Source organism: Vigna umbellata, chromosome 9, assembly GCF_029865625.1.
Source record: "Vigna umbellata cultivar VRB3 chromosome 9, Vumbellata_1.0, whole genome shotgun sequence".
Taxonomy (NCBI): Eukaryota; Viridiplantae; Streptophyta; class Magnoliopsida; order Fabales; family Fabaceae; genus Vigna; species Vigna umbellata.
Genome location: NC_142173.1, coordinates 1,306,046 through 1,325,217, shown reverse-complemented (window position 1 = coordinate 1,325,217; position 19,172 = coordinate 1,306,046). Strand labels below are relative to the sequence as shown.

General features: G+C 31.7%; 3 protein-coding genes across 4 annotated transcripts; 2 read left to right on the top strand and 1 right to left on the bottom strand.

The window, feature by feature from the left end:
* Positions 1-692: 692 nt before the first annotated feature.
* LOC148192282 (uncharacterized) lies at positions 693-4,359 on the bottom strand. The gene is made up of 7 exons (XM_088098183.1): positions 4,025-4,359; positions 2,443-2,477; positions 1,717-2,352; positions 1,486-1,614; positions 1,281-1,384; positions 1,113-1,203; positions 693-1,025 (listed from the first exon to the last, which is right to left on the bottom strand). The coding sequence occupies exons 2-7, from the start codon at positions 2,464-2,466 to the stop codon at positions 912-914; spliced, it is 1,098 nt and encodes a 365-aa protein (XP_087954309.1). The 5' UTR covers positions 2,467-2,477; positions 4,025-4,359; the 3' UTR covers positions 693-911.
* Positions 4,360-4,634: 275 nt separating this feature from the next.
* On the top strand, positions 4,635-12,012 carry LOC148192281 (NAD-dependent malic enzyme 59 kDa isoform, mitochondrial-like). Of its 2 annotated transcripts, XM_088098244.1 has the most exons (19): positions 4,635-4,973; positions 5,874-5,970; positions 6,118-6,236; positions 6,345-6,512; positions 7,427-7,555; positions 8,151-8,211; positions 8,554-8,657; positions 8,744-8,827; positions 8,947-9,053; positions 9,200-9,308; positions 9,606-9,713; positions 9,897-9,962; positions 10,118-10,190; positions 10,283-10,369; positions 10,533-10,584; positions 10,679-10,750; positions 11,056-11,118; positions 11,377-11,491; positions 11,719-12,012. In XM_088098244.1, the coding sequence occupies exons 1-19, from the start codon at positions 4,854-4,856 to the stop codon at positions 11,788-11,790; spliced, it is 1,806 nt and encodes a 601-aa protein (XP_087954370.1). In that variant the 5' UTR covers positions 4,635-4,853; the 3' UTR covers positions 11,791-12,012. The 2 variants fall into 2 exon arrangements, with proteins under 2 accessions (XP_087954370.1, XP_087954371.1); XM_088098245.1 differs by lacking the exons at positions 4,635-4,973; positions 5,874-5,970; positions 6,118-6,236; positions 6,345-6,512 and adding an exon at positions 6,952-7,102.
* Positions 12,013-16,517: 4,505 nt separating this feature from the next.
* Positions 16,518-18,825, top strand: LOC148192280 (short-chain dehydrogenase/reductase 1-like). Its single transcript, XM_088098250.1, has 4 exons — positions 16,518-16,861; positions 17,957-17,998; positions 18,085-18,258; positions 18,335-18,825. The coding sequence occupies exons 1-4, from the start codon at positions 16,598-16,600 to the stop codon at positions 18,710-18,712; spliced, it is 858 nt and encodes a 285-aa protein (XP_087954376.1). The 5' UTR covers positions 16,518-16,597; the 3' UTR covers positions 18,713-18,825.
* The last annotated feature ends 347 nt before the right edge of the window (positions 18,826-19,172 follow it).

Below are 19,172 nucleotides of genomic sequence, written 5' to 3'. Positions count from 1 at the left end.
TGATTTCTTAGGTCCAGTAAGTGCTTATGTACTATGTTATATGTGGATATTTCTAAGAGAGGTTCTGAAGAAGAATACAAGTACTTTAATTGGATATCAATCATTCATTTCTTAGGTGCAGTAAATGGTTATATGCTAAGTTGTATGTGGTTATTTTTGAAAGATGTTCTGAACACGAATACAATTGACTTAATTGGATATCAATCATTCATTTCTTAGGTGCAGTAAGTGGTTATATGCTGAGTTGTATGTGGTTATTTATGAAAGACCTTCTGAATAAGAATATAATTGGTTTAATTGAATATACATCATTCATTTCTTAGGTGCAGTAAGTGGTTATGTACTATGTTATATGTGGATATTTGTGAAAGAGGTTCTGAACAAGGATACAAGTGGTTTAATTGGATATCAATCATTCATTTCTTAGTTGCAGTAAGTGGTTATCTACTAAGTTGTATGTGGTTATTTATGAAAGAAGTTACGAACCAGAATATAATTGGTTTAATTGAATATCAATAATTGATTTCTTAGGTCCAGTAAGTGCTTATGTACTATGTTGTATATGGTTATTTTTTAAAGAGTTTCTCAACACCAATAAAAGTGGTTTATTTTAATATCAATCATCACATTTCTTACGACAAATTTCATTAATATGGTTGGTACCCAAACTTGTATGAATAAACAAACTTAAATTTTCATCAAAATACCATTTTATAACCAATAATAAAATTCATCAACATTAAATAGTACAACATATTCTTCATTACATAAACTAAACTACTTTAAAACCAGTAACCTTAATTGAATCCTAATCAATCATATTTTGTGGGCATTCTATTCAAAATGTACATTAATTGTTCCCCTACTTCAATGTATTGAAGTTGCTAATGTTGTCCTACTTCATGCCTTAATCAATGCCTAAAGGATCCCATCCCACATTTCTGCAATACCCTTGTACGATGAACATTATCTTCATGTAATACCCACTGACAAACCATTTGTTCTCGCAGAACTTGTAATTGTTCCTGCAATAACAATACTCTTGTTAAATTTTATACTAAAAAACGTTTTATCATAAATCATATTTAAGCATATACATAAATCATACTAACCATTGTGTAATCGGGCATTTTTTTCCCATCAAATTTAGGTGTATGATCCCATAACTCAATATACTTGATGACCAATATACCACAATCATACCTACAAATTAAACAAATATTATAAAGTGATCATATGACACAACTTAATAAATTGTCAACACCAGCAAGTTCACTAACGTATTTGGTTGCACAGGCAAATCTTCTTCGATCACTTTCAATTCCTGCTCCTTACAGTTTGAGTCTATGTCAATCATATTGAATAATTGTTGCAAAGTGGCAACCTTACAAATTGATATTGAACACATTCAATACTCTTGTAAATCTTCTATTGTAACAGTCAAGTGCACTTAAAACAATAACAATACAACAAAATATGTCTTACCATAGCCTTGTCAATACTTTTTCTACGCCGCCTTTTGTGACCAAGAGAATCCAAAATAAACATTTCTCTTGATTGACAGTTTACAGCATAGCACCACCAATGGTCATCACCAACAGTGGGCACAAATAACTAAACAACCACAACCACAAACATCAATACATTCAACAACACATGGTATGATAAACCTATAACAGAACACATATACTTACAAATTCAGATGTTAAAACACACCTGTAATACTGCTGCACAACCAGCTATGTGTATAGCATCATGGTATGTTTTGCGGTTGTATTTATCCGCTGCCCGATTCAAACTACTTTTTATCAAACTATATACAGCATCACCCCAGTTGTATATATTTAGTTCATCAATGTTATCTAATTTACTAAAAGGGACACTGTTTATCACATTACTATTCCTAGGAAAATAAAATATTCCAAATGTTAACAATATATACAACCTACAATAATTGTCAACATTTTTTTTTGTTTTAAATTTCTTATCCCTCAACTTTTCCATTATAGTCAAACTTGTTATGTCCTCATCCCTAAAAAAGTTATTAACAATGCCACCGACATCATTTTCTAGATTACAAGTTTGACCACAATTTGACAAACCTAAAAAAAAACACACATCCTCAACTGTAAAAGGGACTAAATTCTCTCTGATCCTAAAAGCCTTATGTACGACATCCCACCTACTAATTAATTCTACAAGAATGGGGCTAGAAATAACGATATTGTCCACCAAATCGACTATAAATTTAAAAGGTGTCGACTTTATTCTTTCCTTATGAAAGGATGACAGGGAAGCATTTAATTCAACTATAGGTTGGGTTTGTACTCGGTGCCTAACTCTAACTTTACCCTGCAAGTATAAACCAAACCATATCTTAGTATAATAAATGCAACAATCTACCTAATAAATATTAAATTCAAACAATTACAGCATACTTACAGCTTCATTAACTTCTCTGTCCATATCACTATATCCTGCACATTTTACCAAACACAATCAACATCATTGTATAATGAGAGTGACAAGTTCAATTTAATATTTTAGTAAAATAATATGTATTTAACTCATTCATATCATCAGATTTTTCACTCAATTTCAAGAAGTATTGTTTTTAGAAAAATAGCAAGATTTTATACCAGTTTTATAACAACCAACAACAAATATTTTATCTTGCTTTTTAACCATTACATCAAAGATTTTTCTGCATAATTTACAGCAATATAGCAAAGCTTTTATATATGTATCATAACAACAAATAGCAAAGCTTTTTGGTTCCATACAACAAGGCTTTTGGGAGCAAACAACAAAGCTTTTGGTAGGAAACAAGAAGCTAAAAACAAAAACATACAACAACAATTTCTGCAGCATTTTTATGTTAAAACAGTATAGGATTTTACTGCATTTTTAACAGCACAATACAACAAGAATTTTACTGCATTTTTAACAGCATGGGACAACAAGGTTTTATCACATTTTAATCAGCCCAAAACACCGTAAACAACATTATTTCGATGCAAATAAAGAACTCAAAATATACTACAAAGTACCACCATTTTAGTGTACAATTTGTTTTATAAAAGAACACACTTTGGCTTTTATAAAAACACAACATCAGTATTTTTATTACAACTAAAAACAGTACTTGGTATATCATGAATAAATGGAACTTAAAAATAACTTATACTTAGGTAAGAGGTCTCCATCCCTTTGTTCTTTCTATGTCATAATAAAGCTTTTTCATTCCTAAAGTGCTAATCAGGACAGAGGAATTAAAGAAACAACCCAAACCCACCACGGTCAATAAAGTTCTTAGATCAAAAATTATCACTGCCTTTCTCAAGGTCCCCAACAATGAAACAAATGGACCCCATACACTAACGGAGTTACAACCCACATTCTCTGAGTGCAAATATTCCAAGAGGCGTCTTAATAAAGAACCATCACATATCATAAAACTATCAGATATATATTAAACAACCATATGCTTATTGACATGCACTTTTTCAAAGGTTTAATTGATGAAACTTTTTTTTCCTTCTACTAAAGATACCATAAGCTGCAACAATATAAAGATTTGAGTCTGCATATATGTACACAACTTTTTATTAGCAAAAATATTAAGAAAAATGTGTTTCTGCTGCAACTTACAACAAGGAGACAATTCAATATACACAACACAAAAAAAGTTATATTCTACACAAATAATGGCTACTAGTATACAGTTTGATGCTTCAAAACGTTTGACATATGCTGCAAAACCAGAACAAGCCTACTCTACAAATCCCACAACCATCTATCAGAAGGGGGCAGAAGATGAACAACAAAAAGAAGATGAAAAATTATCACTGCCTTTCTCAAGCTCCCCAACAAAGAAACAAATGGACCCCATTTTAGACCTCAATCGACCCCGCTAAAATAACACATACATGCTGTCTACACATATCGACAGATAAATGGGTCCATGACCCCAAGTGCTCAAAACGGTAAAACTACCATAGAAAAAAATTGGAAAAAACCCTACCTCAAAGTCACACACCACACAAGCGACACAAATCAAAACGCCAACAGGAGACCTCCACAATCCTCAACTGCACACCCACCCGAAACCTCCACAACCACCGATTCAACCACCTCAAAAACACACATGGGAAGCAATGCAAAAACACAAATGGGAAGCAATGAACAAGGAGGGACAACGAGAGAGGAAAGTAAGAGAAAGTAAACCTAGATGGTATTTTTCATTCACCAGGGAAAGAAGAAGGAAACCCAAATTTACCTTTTTCCCATTTTTACCCTCAATCAGTACACCTTTTTTTAAAAAAAAAAATGACGTGGCGCGTGTCATATGAATGTAAGTGACACGTAAGCGTGTCATTGTATTACTGCTCTATAAATAAAACACTTTTTTTGGGTGATAAAGAAAATAGTCCACGTGTTTTATTCATTCGAGTTAAGCTAGTCGCTATCTTTGGGCAACCCTGCCCGAATCTCTCCGGGGCAGATTTTCCTGCTGTAACTGTCCATCCTACACTGCCCGAATTCATTGGGTAGTAGCACCTGCAACACCAACTGCTTCAAACTGTTTCAACTCTCGGAAACAAACATAGGAGAGAGAAAGCTAGAGAGAGAAAGCTCCTGACGCTATAAATACCCTGGCGCTCGTTTCCACCTTCCTCAATCCGCACCTCACAAACGACATCGTTCTCTCCTCCTTCGTAGAAAATGCGCTTCTTGCAGCTCATAAAGACAAAACCAAATCCAAATTTCTTTTAAGTTCGCTTAATCGTAGTGTTATAGGTGGTGCTGTTGGGTGCTGCATTTGATTTTGATTTCGATTTCGATTTACAAGAATGTGGAAGGTTGTGCGATTCGCGGCGTCCAGATCACGGCGATTCTCCACGGCGATTCCCGGGCCGTGCAAGGTCCACAAGCGGGGCACTGATATCCTCCATGATCCGTGGTTCAACAAGGTTCGCACTGTTTTTCGATAGACACTGTTTTTCACTTCGCTAACTTTGTTTTTTATTTATTTATTTAATGTTTTTTTTTGTGTTGGTGAATTTGTTTGTTTGTTAGTGTAGTTTATTTGGTTGAAAGGAAACAAGCTTTAACCTGAAAAGAGATGGAAGCGATTGATTATTATTTTTTCATACAATATAATTATTTTAAGAAGACCACTGCATCAACTTGTGTGGAGTTGTTTCAATTTAACGAGTGATTCTGAGTTTGAACCTTGAGTTTATAGGTGCAAAGGAGAATATTTTTATCTAATAGCATTATACGTAACAAGATGAAGTTATTGTTAAGCGGTTCAGGATCATCACTTATAATTTGGTGTTGTTAATTTTTTCCTACAATTTGAAAAGTGTCACGTTAAGAATGGACCAGACCATATGAATCAGAGCATCTCATAAATTTTTCCCCATACATGCTTTTTTTTAGAAAGGTTGAAAGTGAATATTTAATTATTTTATTGTCACTGTTTTAGTTTTAGAGGACGCTAAATTAAGTCAGAGAGGTTGTATTAAACATAATTTGAGTAACATTCCAAATGCGTTTTTCGTATAAATTTGTAGCTCTGTAATTTTTTTTTTATTTATGTAGAAAGTGTGTAATCGGGAGCCTCGTGTGACATGCATGAAATGTAGAATCTAAAGTGGAGAAAATTCGTTATTGATATTTTGGTGGTATCTGTTTTGAGTTAATTCGGGTAGATGCATAATATGGATTCATTAAAAGATGCTTTTCATTGATATAAATATATTATGTTTACCATCTCTTACATTAAAAATCGAAGCTACTCACGGCTGTGCTTGATCACTGTCTGGGATTCTAAAACTTCATTTACTTAATTAATTTTTTATGTGTAGGATACTGGGTTTCCCATAACTGAAAGGGATCGATTGGGACTTCGGGGCCTTCTTCCACCTCGTGTCATTTCATTTGAGCATCAATATGATCGGTTTAGTAAGTTTTAAACCTAACCGTTTCATGCTATGTGCATATGTTCTTCAGTCTCAGGAATTATTGCTTGCTCATCTTTAGACTCCGCTTGTGTGTTTGGCTTCATGTTTGCTTCTTCTTTGATTATATTAATATATTATTATTTTTCAGTGGATTCATATAGATCTTTGGAGAAGAATACACGGGGCCAATCAGATAAATTTGTTGCCTTATCCAAATGGAGGATCTTAAATAGATTGCATGACAGGAATGAGATTCTGTATTACCGAGTGAGTTTGATGATGAAGTTGCCTTGCGGATATGACAATATATTACAAAGGTTATTATTATTATTATTATTATGTGCTTTTTATCTTGCTTACCCTTTTCTATCTCAGGTTCTTATCCGTAACATCAAAGAGTTTGCTCCTATAATATATACTCCCACAGTTGGATTAGTGTGTGAAAATTATTCAGGGTTATTTAGACGCCCGCGGGGTATGTATTTTAGTGTCAAAGATAAAGGAGAGATGATGTCAATGATCTATAACTGGCCTGCTGACGAGGTATTGAACTCGTCTTGGTAAAATTCTGCCTTCCTTTTCTTTTCCTTCATGATAGAAAATGGAAGTGACTTTTATTTTTCATTCTTCCCTTATAATCCATACAGCTTTCTTAAGGTTTTGACATGCAAGGGTTAAAATTATTGAAACTTGGTGAATTCTGTACTTACTGGAATTCTCTAATTATGTCGCCGAGTTTAGTATATTTGTACGCCCTGAGGGATAAACTGGAATTCAACTTCATGGATAGTGCTGTATTTTTAGTTTTGTTGAAAAAATTGTGTGTAAAAAATTGACAGATTTGTCAGGGACCCGAAGTAGTTTCATCTTGTGAGGGTCCATTTATTGTTTCATTAGTGTCAAAGATGACTTTTCTTGGACAAGAATTTTAGTGTATTTTCTCGTTAGAGGGAGGTCTACGTAGGTATTAGGTTTATAAAACAGAGGGGAGGCAGTTGAAAAAATAGAATAATCTAGAACGTTTATAAGAACCTGGGTATCGTGGGGTGCCTAACTCTCATCAAGAAAGTATGGGATCTTGAGTGGAGTATTTAAATATTCGATTCTCCCTCCTAAATAGGTAGCTCATGAGGGTGAGTATATTATATTTGTTTCGTCGTCGTTAAGTGACACTATTTCTATGGTTTCATATTATGTGCCTTGCATGAAATTGATAATTGTTTTAGTTTTTTACTGATTTTTTCTTGTGATTTTGGTATTTAGTTGTGATTGTGGTTACTTCGTGTTTTCTCACTTTACCCGACTTCAATGATAAATGTTCTGGTAACTGGGTACAGTTCAACTATTTACATGCATTGCGAAAATTTAGGAACTTTTCGGTTACGTGGGTCAAAATTTCTCCCTGACTTGATATATCATTGGTTATAAATTATAATCATCTTGTTTCCTTGGTTCAGGTAGATATGATTGTCCTGACAGATGGTAGCCGTATTCTTGGCTTGGGTGACCTTGGCGTTCAGGGCATAGGAATACCTATTGGAAAACTTGACATGTATGTTGCTGCTGCTGGTATCAACCCACGAAAAGTATGTTTTCCCCTTCCTTTCTCTTTGTATCTTGAATTTCCTCATAACTTGGACTCATCATGTGTTACTGGTGACCCAGGACTGAGATTTTTTTCTTTAGTGAAATGGATACTTGAATTTTTGTACGGTGGGTTGGGTTGTTAACTGTTTTATGATGCTGAATAAATCTAATTTTGTTTATGTTTATATTTGTACGTTTATCTTGTACAATTACTCGTAATCAACAAATGAACTGGAAATGAGTTCATAAATCTTGACTTTGGGTTTGTTTAGATGAGTTTCTCCGCAAGTACTTTTAGGAGAAAAAAAATGAAACGGACTTCTCTATAATCTAAAATTAATTTATCTACAATTTTAAAAGAATTAGTTTAGAAAAGTTCTATAAAAAAACTTCTACAAATTAGCTTATGGGGAAGCTAATTTAAATTTTTCTCCTTATTTTTCTCTCTTAAGAGTGTTTATGGAGAAGTTTGTCTAAGAGATCTTTTGTTATAAACTTGTAATTTTTATTTTCTTTACTTTTTAACTGCTACTTGGTAAAGTTAGTAACTCTGATTTAACTTGTACAGTATGCTGTTTTTTCCACTTGTTTCAGATACTTCCAGTTATGTTAGATGTTGGTACAAACAATGAAAAGCTACTCAAAGATCCCCTTTGTGAGTATAACTCAATTCTGCTCCTCATTTCTATGGTTGTTGTTTGTCTCACTTTTTCATTTACATGGGTATGTTTGCTTTGTAAAGTGAGGAAGATGTCATGTTTTCCAGTATCCTAGATTTTGTGGTTGAGTAATATAATCTTGTAACTAATGAATGGCTTTTCTGCTTTATTTAGCTAAGTTTATCTAATTATATTATGCTCCAATGATGAGTTGGAGTGGGATTTTTCAATTACTTTGACATTCTTGATCTCTTGAGCATACAAAAAGATAATATGGTAATTCCACGTATTTGACATCATGAAAGTTACTGTATTCTGACATGATTCTCGTTTGTCAGATTTAGGAGTTCGACAGCCTAGGTTGGAAGGTGAAGAGTACCTATCGATTGTTGATGAATTCATGGAAGCTGTACACGCTCGATGGCCTAAGGCTATTGTTCAGGTTTGCTTTTCTTTTACAACGTTTTTCTCTCTGTTCAGTTTATAATTTACTTATCTAGTAACCGGATAATTAGCTTATTTTTTCAGTTTGAGGATTTCCAAATGAAGTGGGCTTTTGAAACCCTTAAACGATATAGACAAAGGTTTTGCATGTTTAATGATGATATACAGGTAAGAAAGTGATATTATATTTTGTTACATTTAAAATGTTCAAGGTGCTAAGTAATGCGTTATTTTCTTGAAGTGACTTCTAAAACGTGCATTTTTTCTTCATTTCCATTGTTTAATAGGGCACCGCCGGTGTTGCACTTGCTGGGCTATTGGGAACTATAAGATCCCAAGGTCGACCATTGTCTGATTTTTTGAAACAAAAGATAGTTGTTGTTGGAGCAGGGAGGTACTTGCAAAACTAATTTTGATGTATCTTTGTTGGGTATCCAGTTTGTTTCGTTGTTCTATCATGCTCGTTATATTATTATTTTCTAGCTTAAATCTTGCTGCCAAAATTCTGTTATACGTGACACTTTCTTGCCTGATGGGCAGTGCAGGGCTTGGTGTTCTTAAGATGGCTGCCCAGGCTGTTTCAAGAATGTCAGGGGGCAGTGGAACTGCGGCCACTGCTAACAGCCCGTTTTTTTTAATTGATAAAAATGTATGCTTTCATGCTCTTTGCTTTCAGTGTGCTTTAAGTTGCAACTTAAATAAAAATTGTATTCGTAATAATATATTATCTGGATCCCTCGTGATTTTGACTCAACTTTTTGTTATCCAAATATCTTCATTTTTTATTTTCATATTCTGTCTTAAATTCTCTTCATTTATATGACTAACATCGTCATACATATTTTCTTTTTGACATCCTCTTTTGGATTCTTTTATTTCTGTGCATGCTTATTTTTTCTATTTTTATTATGATAATCTTTAATAATGATGTGATTGTTGAATGTAGGGTCTTGTCACCACGGAAAGGAGCAATCTAGATCCAGCTGCTGTTCCATTTGCCAAAAATCCAAGAGATCTTGAAGGGCTTACAGAGGGTGCTAGTATAATTGAAGTGGTAAATGCTACGGAATTTGTTTGAGAAAAACTTCATTCACTTCGATATGTTATTTATTTTACATTTATATCATAATGAACAATTATTTTTGTGTAAGAGTAAATTAAATAATACTTATGAAGAATAAAAAAATGCATTCTAATTGATATCCATATTTCATTTGTTGAACCTAATGGTCCTTAGGTTAAGAAGGTTAAGCCACACGTGCTACTTGGATTGTCTGGAGTTGGTGGTGTTTTTGACACGGAGGTAATTACCTTATGTTTATTCCTCAGTAAAGTATATTTGATTAAGTGAAATACACATGCTTTGAAAAGATTTCTTGTTTTAATATCTTTGGGTTCTGCTTCCTTCATTTTATTGTAATTGGTTTTCTTCAATTTAATGGTTGAGATTCAACTCAGGTGCTCAAGGCAATGAGAGAATCTGCTTCAACAAAACCTGCTATCTTTGCAATGTCTAATCCCACCGTGAATGGTTTGTTTGTACAAGGCTTATTCAGTACGGACAATTGCTTAATTATGTCCATGTTTTTCATTTTGACACTTGTTTCGTTGTCACTGGGACAGCTGAGTGCACTGCTATTGAAGCTTTCAGTCACGCTGGAAAAAATATCGTTTTTGCAAGTGGAAGCCCTTTTGACGATGTAGATCTCGGTAATTATCATTCTGTAATATGATTAATTGGTTTTGGAAGTATGCTTGTCAAGTTCGAAGCCGCGGAGGCTTTTTGTCGTAGGAAGAATCTTGTTTCTTTACATTTTTGACGTTCATTTCAATATTATGTTTTACCATAGCCTCCAAATGAATTTTTGTACAGGAAATGAAGTTGGCCATGTCAATCAAGCCAACAATATGTACCTATTCCCAGGGTAAGCGTGCCTTTGTGGCTCTATATTTATTTTTTTCACAAATCATGCACTCAGTGGAAACATTGGCGTAATTATACTGCAACATTTCATTCAGGATTGGTTTGGGTACACTTCTATCCGGTGCTCGTCATATAACAGACGAAATGTTGCGAGCAGCAGCTGAATGGTATATTTAATTTGTACAGTTCTTTTGTTCCAACAAAAGCTATTAGACTCGATTTCAATGGAAGTTTAGTGAATTATTTTCTTGATGTTTGTAGGGCTGCTCCCGTGTTAGGCATAACAATTGAGCAGTCTGACCTTGTATTCTGTGTTGTCTAAATCATTTTATCTGTTCTGTGCCTACTTTAAAAAGCTTATAATACGTTTTCTGGGTGTACATTGCCGCTCATTAATAAATAACTTCCCCCCTGATGAGATGCCACTTTGGGCCTTTTTAAATACATTACTAACTTGCTGCTATCCTCTCAGCCTTGCTTCATATATGACAGATGAGGAGGTCCAAAAAGGAATCTTGTTTCCATCTATTGACTGGTAACGTTCCTTTTTTTCCTTGTTACGACTTGTTTTCATTTTCTCACGGCTCTCCTCTCCTTTTCCATGGATCCTTTCTGAACCACTATGAGAATTAAAATTTAATCTGTATAGACACTAAAACTGATTCTTGGAATGTATATTGGATTTGGATGCCATGTACGGTACTAAATCTAACAATATAGTTTTGGTTTACTGATCTCTTAACAAAGATGTTCATTGTGGCCTTCTGTAATCGAATGGTACCTTGTTTGGCAGTATTCGGAATGTTACAGCTGAGGTTGGAGCTGCTGTTATTGGTGCTGCGGTTGCAGAAAATCAGGCTGAAGGATATGGTGATATAGGGTTGAGAGAACTAGCAAACATGTCAAAAGTATGCAAATTTCAGATTTCTCATATTCTGGTTGAGTGTATTGTTAATTTTGCATGGTGTGAGCGGATAGTGAAGTTTTGAAGATTAAATACAGTTGCAGTTTGCGTCTAAATATTGCAAATTGACTAGTTCCCATATTTTGTGCTTTAGTTCTCAGCATGTCGATGGCAACTTGGTATGATGTATATTCTGCTGCTGGTAACTGATGCTTGTTGGTTTGGTTGCAGGAAGATACTGTGGAGTATGTGCGAGGCAATATGTGGTACCCTGAGTATAGCCCCCTTGTTCATGAAAAATGAAATTGTTTGAAGGAAGGCCTGTTGGTTTGCTATTTTTCATTTTTTATCTTAGCTATTGATGACTAGCAAGGTTTTGATAGTTGAAGTTGTGAGAAGGGGAAAAGGCCGCGTAGGCAGTGAATTCTCTGTGTACTCCCTTTCTTTTTGAAGCTTCACTAGTATTATAGACAATTCTTAATTTCTGCTTCTCTAATCGCATCATTTGCTTTTTAACATTTACAATACTGAAAACCACGCATTCTTACAATCTGATTCATTTTTAAAATTTATTTCAAAGATACCTATAGAGAGGTCGTGGACAATGATTTGTTTTCAACAATATTAATAGAGTTTACTTGTAATGTTTTGAATCAGAAAAGTGACCTATCATTTAACTTACATTACTTCATTAGGCCTACCTAGAATTCACTCTTTAAGAATTAAATCAAATCTAAACTTTTATAGTAACTTCCTTGATTATAAAGGTAAAATAAAAACCTTTTGTGTAGTAGATTAACTTGTTAATAAAATGTCAATATTTTTACTATATTTGTTATAATACGATTCATTTATCTTGATTATTAAACATGTTGATTTACACAAGAATTTAAAATTATGAAATTATTCAAAGTTAAATTTATATTTTTGATTAAGATCTTGCTAAAAACTAGTTTTCTTACGTTATATATATATATATATATATATATATATATATATATATATATATATATATATATATATATATATCTTAAATTCATTATAACATTAGTTGATCACGTTGGTTGGTTTATATCCATTAAATAAAAAATAACAAAATGACAACTAAAAGCAAAATCAGATAAAATCTTCTACATAAAAATAACATGCAAAATAATAAGATACACAAAAATAAGGAAGAGATAACCCAACAGAAGACACCAAAACTTTTTAATATTAGAAAACCTCAACATGGAGGAAAACTCCAGTAGACCTAATCTAATAAAATCTTTCATTAATAAGAATTAATAAATATACCTAAAATTCTCTTAGAACTTCCAAAGAAGAGAATATAAGATAAGAAAACTCCAATTAGTACTTAGCTAAAATAACATAAGAAATTTTGATACATGAGATGTGGAATAAAACATTTTTTCCAAGTTAGCTTTTTTTGCATAGAGTTGCACAGATACACTAATTACTCTTTTCTTCACTCTCTCGAGACTTTTTTTTTTTCTTCTTTTCTGACTCGAGGTGTTTACAGTTTAAATCTATCCCCTTCTATTTCCCTCCTAAAACCTGATGTAAAGGATTGTATAATTTTAAATTGCTTAATAGGTTGGAGTACATAAAGAAAAATGTCTCTTTTTCTTTTTCTCGATTAAGTTAGTGTGACTCTATAAATTGATAATTCATTTGAGATGTAGGATATCCAACATGACATCACTTTAAATACATGATAATTATGCATATATAAATACATTATTCTTCCTATTATAATGGCAAGAGAAAAATAATTAATTCATGGCACGTGACTCTCCTTTTATTTATCCCTTGGCTATTGTTTCAATACTGTTGTAATGTCACGACATAAAAGTGTTGTTCTTATATTCAACCATATTTTATATTAGATAACCCAATTAACACAATCCAAATTAAATACACTATGTGGAATGTTTTTGGTGATTGAGTCAAATAACCTAACTTGAATTTTAAATAGTGATGTTAAAATGGGTTGGAAGGAACTATGAGTCAACTTGGTCCATCATAACTTTGAGTTGGGTTGAATTGAAAAAAGAAATTAAAATTTTGATAGGACTAATTTTGAGTCCAGCTAATCCGAGTTGAATTCATTCTGAGCCGAATTGACTTACCAATAATCCTAATTTAATCCAGAAGAGTCAGGTTGGATCACCTACCTACCTAGTTTTTTCTAATAAGTATTTATTGTTAGATTAATCATTTTTAAAAAATATTGAAACAGAAGTTCGTATGAAATTATTTTTGTATGGAATAATTAGGTAATATAAAAAAGTCACAAATCTATACTTAGTAACTCAATTTTTATGCAGAAAAAAATTTGAATCGCTATGAAACCATTAAAAATTTTGTTGATGAGATTTTATGATATCTTTGCGTGAATGAAATATTATGTTTGATTGATCATAAATATAATTTAAGACCATTTTCCTTTATTTAGATTTGAATTAAAAACTTATAATTAAGTGAGTCAAATCGTTTAATCCATCAATATGCAGTGGGTCGAGTAAAATTCAAATTTTTTCGACTTGTTAATAAGTGAGTCAAGTTAGGTTAACTCACTAAGTGATCAATATGTAGTCAGGCCAAACCAAGTTAGATTGAATGATTGTTTTCACAACACTAATTTTAGATATGCATAATCACTTATGAGACATTATCAGAAAAGATAGTATATTTTTAAAACTTAATATTTTTGTTTGTAACTTAAAAAAACAGTTTCCACATCGAGTTGCTAACAAATAAGATTGATGATATATGAGAGTAGTTTGTTTCCTAGGCCACACGGCTCCTGTTAAAGAAAAGAGAGAAAAATTAAACTTTAAAGAACAAGTGACACATAATATAGTATATATTGAGAATGATCTCAATCTTTGAAGTGTAAGAAAGTTGACTGAATTGACCAACAATAGTTTTTAAGTGATTCCACTTACTATTTGATCAACAAACAACAGCTCCCAGTTGCAGTTTTGAGCATAAAATTTTTCACAAGAGACAATTTTTTGGTGAATGAGACGATTGATGTATGTGTGTGTGGGTTCTAGAAGATTGTCATAATGAAAGAAGGTTGAAAGATTAAAATGAAACTTGATGGATATATTTTATTCAACCTTATTTACGATTCAATTATAATAAACCAGTCAAACTAGACTATATATTAAAAATATACAAAGTACAGTAATCACCTTCAAATTTTGTAGAATTATATAAATGCTTTGTGTTTTTCTAACATTTACATTGGTTTCTTTTTTTTATAGTTCAAGGTTTTATTTGTATTGAATAATTTAAATTTATTGAACACGTTAAAATTAACATTGTTAAAAGTTCCACGTTCATTAGAAATAAAATTAATTTAAAATATATATAAAGACAAATCTCATTTTATAAACCAAAGTGATGTTTTATGTGTTGAACGTTTTGAGGGAGATGTTGTCTGTTGGTATTGTTAATGAATTAAATGTAACTTTTAATTTGTTTAACAAAAATTTAAAAAAAGAATGTTTTGAAAAATAAGAAAATAAAATCATATTTGTTATATAGTTAATAAATTGTTGTCACCTACATTAAATAATTATGATATTCACTAATGTATGATCGACAAGTAAATCAACTTTTGCAGCATTATTAACTTTAAACGGGGCACTATTGTGGTGAATAGTTTTTAAATTTAAAATAAATAAGAATGTCGAATCTGTAGAGATTTAGTGTGATAGTAAAAGCTACACCAAATTTATACTAATAAGCATAAAATAAATTGATAGAACATAAAATGAGATTAAACAACAAAAACCTAAAAGAAAAGTTAAAATTAAATAGTACATTATTTCTTTATCTTTGAAAATGATAAAGTTTTTTTTTTATGATAAAAATATATGATATGGATATTGTTCGAATTATACTTCACAACCTCACTCTTGTTTCAGTAAGCTAAAAAGTAAAGAAATTTCTTTTTCTTTCTGGTCTATCTTCCTTTTCTTAGAAATAACTCCATTAATCCTTATCATGAAAAAAATTATACTTGAATCTCTTAGAATAAATCTTAGGTATATCTTATACAATTCCTTATCAACTTAGTAAAATAAATTTTCAACATTAACTTCAAGGACTAAAGATCATTAATATGTCAATCTTCGTTCTCAAACAAATAATTTATCAATGCTCTTATTTTAAAGGTCAACAACTCACAATAAAATTTCAATTTCTATAAAATTCAACTAATTTATGGTTTATATCAAGCCACAACAAACAATAAACAAAATTATTAAACATCAAGATATAAATTAATACAACAAAAAAAAATATACAAGAAAGATGGAAAAAAACTTCCATCTTAATTATTATTTTATTACTTAATAATTATTATCATTTAATTATAATTTTATTACTTAATAATTAATTATTTTTATTAAATTATTGGTAATTAATTTATCAATTCATTATTTCCTTATTTGATTTAAGTTATGAATTAATTCATTGTTTATAAAAATATTTTTAAATATTATAATTTATATACTTTTAAAATAACTTTAAAAAGGTGGTAATTGGAATCCAGGTTAGAAAAAACTCAAGTTCTAAATGGGTATAAAAAATTTAAAAACTTTAGTTTGGATTAGGATACCTAGCCCTAAATCCTAAATTTGGCTGATCAATTTAAATTTACAAACATGAAAACTTATATTTTACTTACGGATGTCCATACCAGATTAGGTAAAACATTCTTTGGATTTTTGCATTGTCTCTTTCGTCACATGCTGTGGTCACTCAGTTTACAATACCATCTAATATTCCATTTCATCATGCACCACACTGTGCAACAAACATTAACAATTTTTTTTCATATCTTGAACAATGATGCTGTGGAATAAACAACAACAACAACTGCAGTAACAGGTAACAACACAACTAACCCATTTGACTAGCCGCCATTTCTTTCTTTCTTATACATATATTCATTTCTCTCCTTAAGCAGTTCATCAAGATTCAGCATCTATGATAGAACCAAAACCAAGGTTGTTTAGTCAAGTGAAACAACATTGTTCACATGCAACGATTCATTTTGCATGTTCTTTCTATGTTAGAATGATGTTGTAGAATGTGGTTGTTTTTCAGGTATGCTGTTGTTACTGGGGCAAACAAAGGGATAGGGTTAGAGACTGTTAAGCAGTTGGCCTCAAATGGAGTGAAGGTGGTGCTCACTGCCAGAGATGAGAAAAGAGGGCATGAAGCCATTGAGATATTGAAAGAATGTGGTGTCTCTGAGTTGGTGGTTTTTCACCAGCTTGATGTCACTCACTCTGCTAGTATTCATTCACTCCTGGAGTTTCTCAAGTCACAGTTTGGGAGACTTGATATCTTGGTAAGAACACATGCTAGTGGAATTCATTTTCAATATCTTATACTTTAGAATTTATTACATCATTAGGAACCATTCTATATATATCCTTAATGTACACACATCAAAATCTTAAACTGTTTTATATAACTTTTTTCTTATTTTTCCTTCTCCAAATACAAAGGTAAATTTTTCAATACAACACATGACTTTTGGGCTCTATAATCTAAGATTGGGAGACTATAATCTAAGCTTTCCAGGAAAGAGAAATAGGATAAAATTGAAACCAGAATGGAGTTAACCTTGTGTATAAATTGTGAAAGTGCACCACTTTTAGTTTTGTGTATTTCCTTACTAGATGTGGAAATTACAGTGAATATAGGTTGATTATTTTTTTTTTACCTCAAATATCTTGAGATAGTAACGAGAGATAATGATCCTATTTAAGGTATTGTTTCTTTTAAAGTCAAATTTCTTTAAAAATTTTATCTTTATAAAACATTTTGAAGGACTCTTGAGAGAAAATATGTTTTTAAATTGTTTGTAACCGAATTTCTAAGCGATATAGTTTTGTTTTTATAAGTTATCTTGAAGGATTACGAGAGAAAATATGTTTTTAAATTGTTTCTAACAGAATTTCTAAACAATATAAAATTATTGGATAGAGTTATAAAGTGCAATATATATACTCTTTTAAAACCTTCAAATATTATAAGGTTTTTTTTACTATAATTTGTCTAGTGGTACACCTTGCAAGTCTAAGAGCATTTTTTTATGGTGCTAGGCTGTTTCATTCTGTATCCTTTAAATCATATAGAAAGAAATAAAATTTGGCGTATGTATCCATTATTAACTATAGCAAAGTTTTTTTCCTTTAGCTATAAAAAAAATGTATTCTCAAGTACTCGATTCTATAATGTTCCTAGCAATTTCAAATATGGTTTATCAGCATTCATAACTTCTTATGACTATACACAAAACCATAAAAAAAGTACTTAAAATAGTTTTTCTTCATGCTTATAAGAATGTCTAAATTATAGAAGTCATCTTATTTGTTTCCCTTCAACTTTATCTGAATTAATCATTTTAACCTCTGAAAAATCTGACATTCTTGTATAGGTGAACAATGCAGGAATCAGTGGTGTAAATCCATATGAAATGGTCAGTGTGTATTTTTTTGTCTAATGTGAGGGATTTATGTTGTATGTAGAACCTTTATTGAAGCTGAATTTCTTCCACATATGCAGCAAGGGTCAACAATTAACTGGAGGGAACTTACTCAAACTTGTGAAATGGCAGAAAAGTGTCTAAGAACAAACTACTATGGTGCAAAGGAAACAACTGAGGCATTTCTTCCCCTTTTGAAACTATCTAACTCACCTAGGATTGTTAATGTTTCCTCCCAAGGAGGGTTGTTAAAGGTACAAGAATGCTATAATTTTGCTCTTGAAATATGATTTTACATTAGAAAAATTGTGATATGTGGTGATGTTTCAGGGGATAGCAAACAAAATGGCTAAAGGGGTGTTTGATGATGCTGAAAATCTTACAGAAGATAGAATAGATGAGGTACTGAAAGAGTTTATGAAAGACTTTGAAGAAGGTTCATTCAGAAACAAAGGTTGGCCAACCTTCTTATCTGCCTATATGGTCTCAAAAGCAGCCATGAATTCATACACAAGGATTCTAGCAAGGAAATATCCAAACTTTTGCATCAATTGTGTGTGTCCTGGATTTGTGAAAACAGACATAAACAGAAACACTGGTTTCTTATCAGTTGAGCAAGGTGCTGCTAGTGTTGTGAGATTAGCATTGCTTCCCAACGGTTCCCCTTCTGGCCTCTTCTATAGTAGGGAAGAAATGTCAAATTTTTGAATCATTACAAATGCATATAAATGGTGCAGATTCAAGAACAACCAGAGAATGTGCCTCTTGATGATATTTTTCTTACCTTTATATTTGCGTCATTGTTGATATAGGAATTAGGAATAAGGGAAGGAAGAGAATACTAATAAGAAATCCTTAAAGGAGAGGATATTGTATTTTCTTTTGTTTCAAATAAATGAAATAATTATTTTTTTTCTTTTCCACGATAGATTCATAACTGCTGAAGAATATATACATGCCAGTTCTAGACTATGATTCTCACATTGATCACACTTAATTAGCACGACCAAAGTTCTTATGATGCTTTACACTTAACTATGAGAGAATTTTACAGTTACAACAATTTCAAATTTTGTAAGATATGAAAAGTGATTCTATGTATTGCATGTTGATATATTAATTATTTATAATATAATGTTTAATGATAAAATATAAGACTTAATTAAGT

Coding starts and splice junctions, on each gene's coding strand:
- LOC148192282 (XM_088098183.1), bottom strand. CDS start 2,466: ATGGACAGAGAAGTTAATGAAGCT. Junction 2,353..2,442: donor ACAGAGAAGTTAATGAAGCT/GTAAGTATGCTG, acceptor TTATACTTGCAG/GGTAAAGTTAGAGTTAGGCA. Junction 1,204..1,280: donor TTGCCTGTGCAACCAAATAC/GTTAGTGAACTT, acceptor TTTAATTTGTAG/GTATGATTGTGGTATATTGG.
- LOC148192281 (XM_088098244.1), top strand. CDS start 4,854: ATGTGGAAGGTTGTGCGATTCGCGGCGTCCAGATCACGGCGATTCTCC. Junction 6,237..6,344: donor ATGAGATTCTGTATTACCGA/GTGAGTTTGATG, acceptor TTTCTATCTCAG/GTTCTTATCCGTAACATCAA. Junction 8,828..8,946: donor TGTTTAATGATGATATACAG/GTAAGAAAGTGA, acceptor ATTGTTTAATAG/GGCACCGCCGGTGTTGCACT.
- LOC148192280 (XM_088098250.1), top strand. CDS start 16,598: ATGTGGTTGTTTTTCAGGTATGCTGTTGTTACTGGGGCAAACAAAGGG. Junction 16,862..17,956: donor TTGGGAGACTTGATATCTTG/GTAAGAACACAT, acceptor ATTCTTGTATAG/GTGAACAATGCAGGAATCAG. Junction 17,999..18,084: donor GTGTAAATCCATATGAAATG/GTCAGTGTGTAT, acceptor CCACATATGCAG/CAAGGGTCAACAATTAACTG.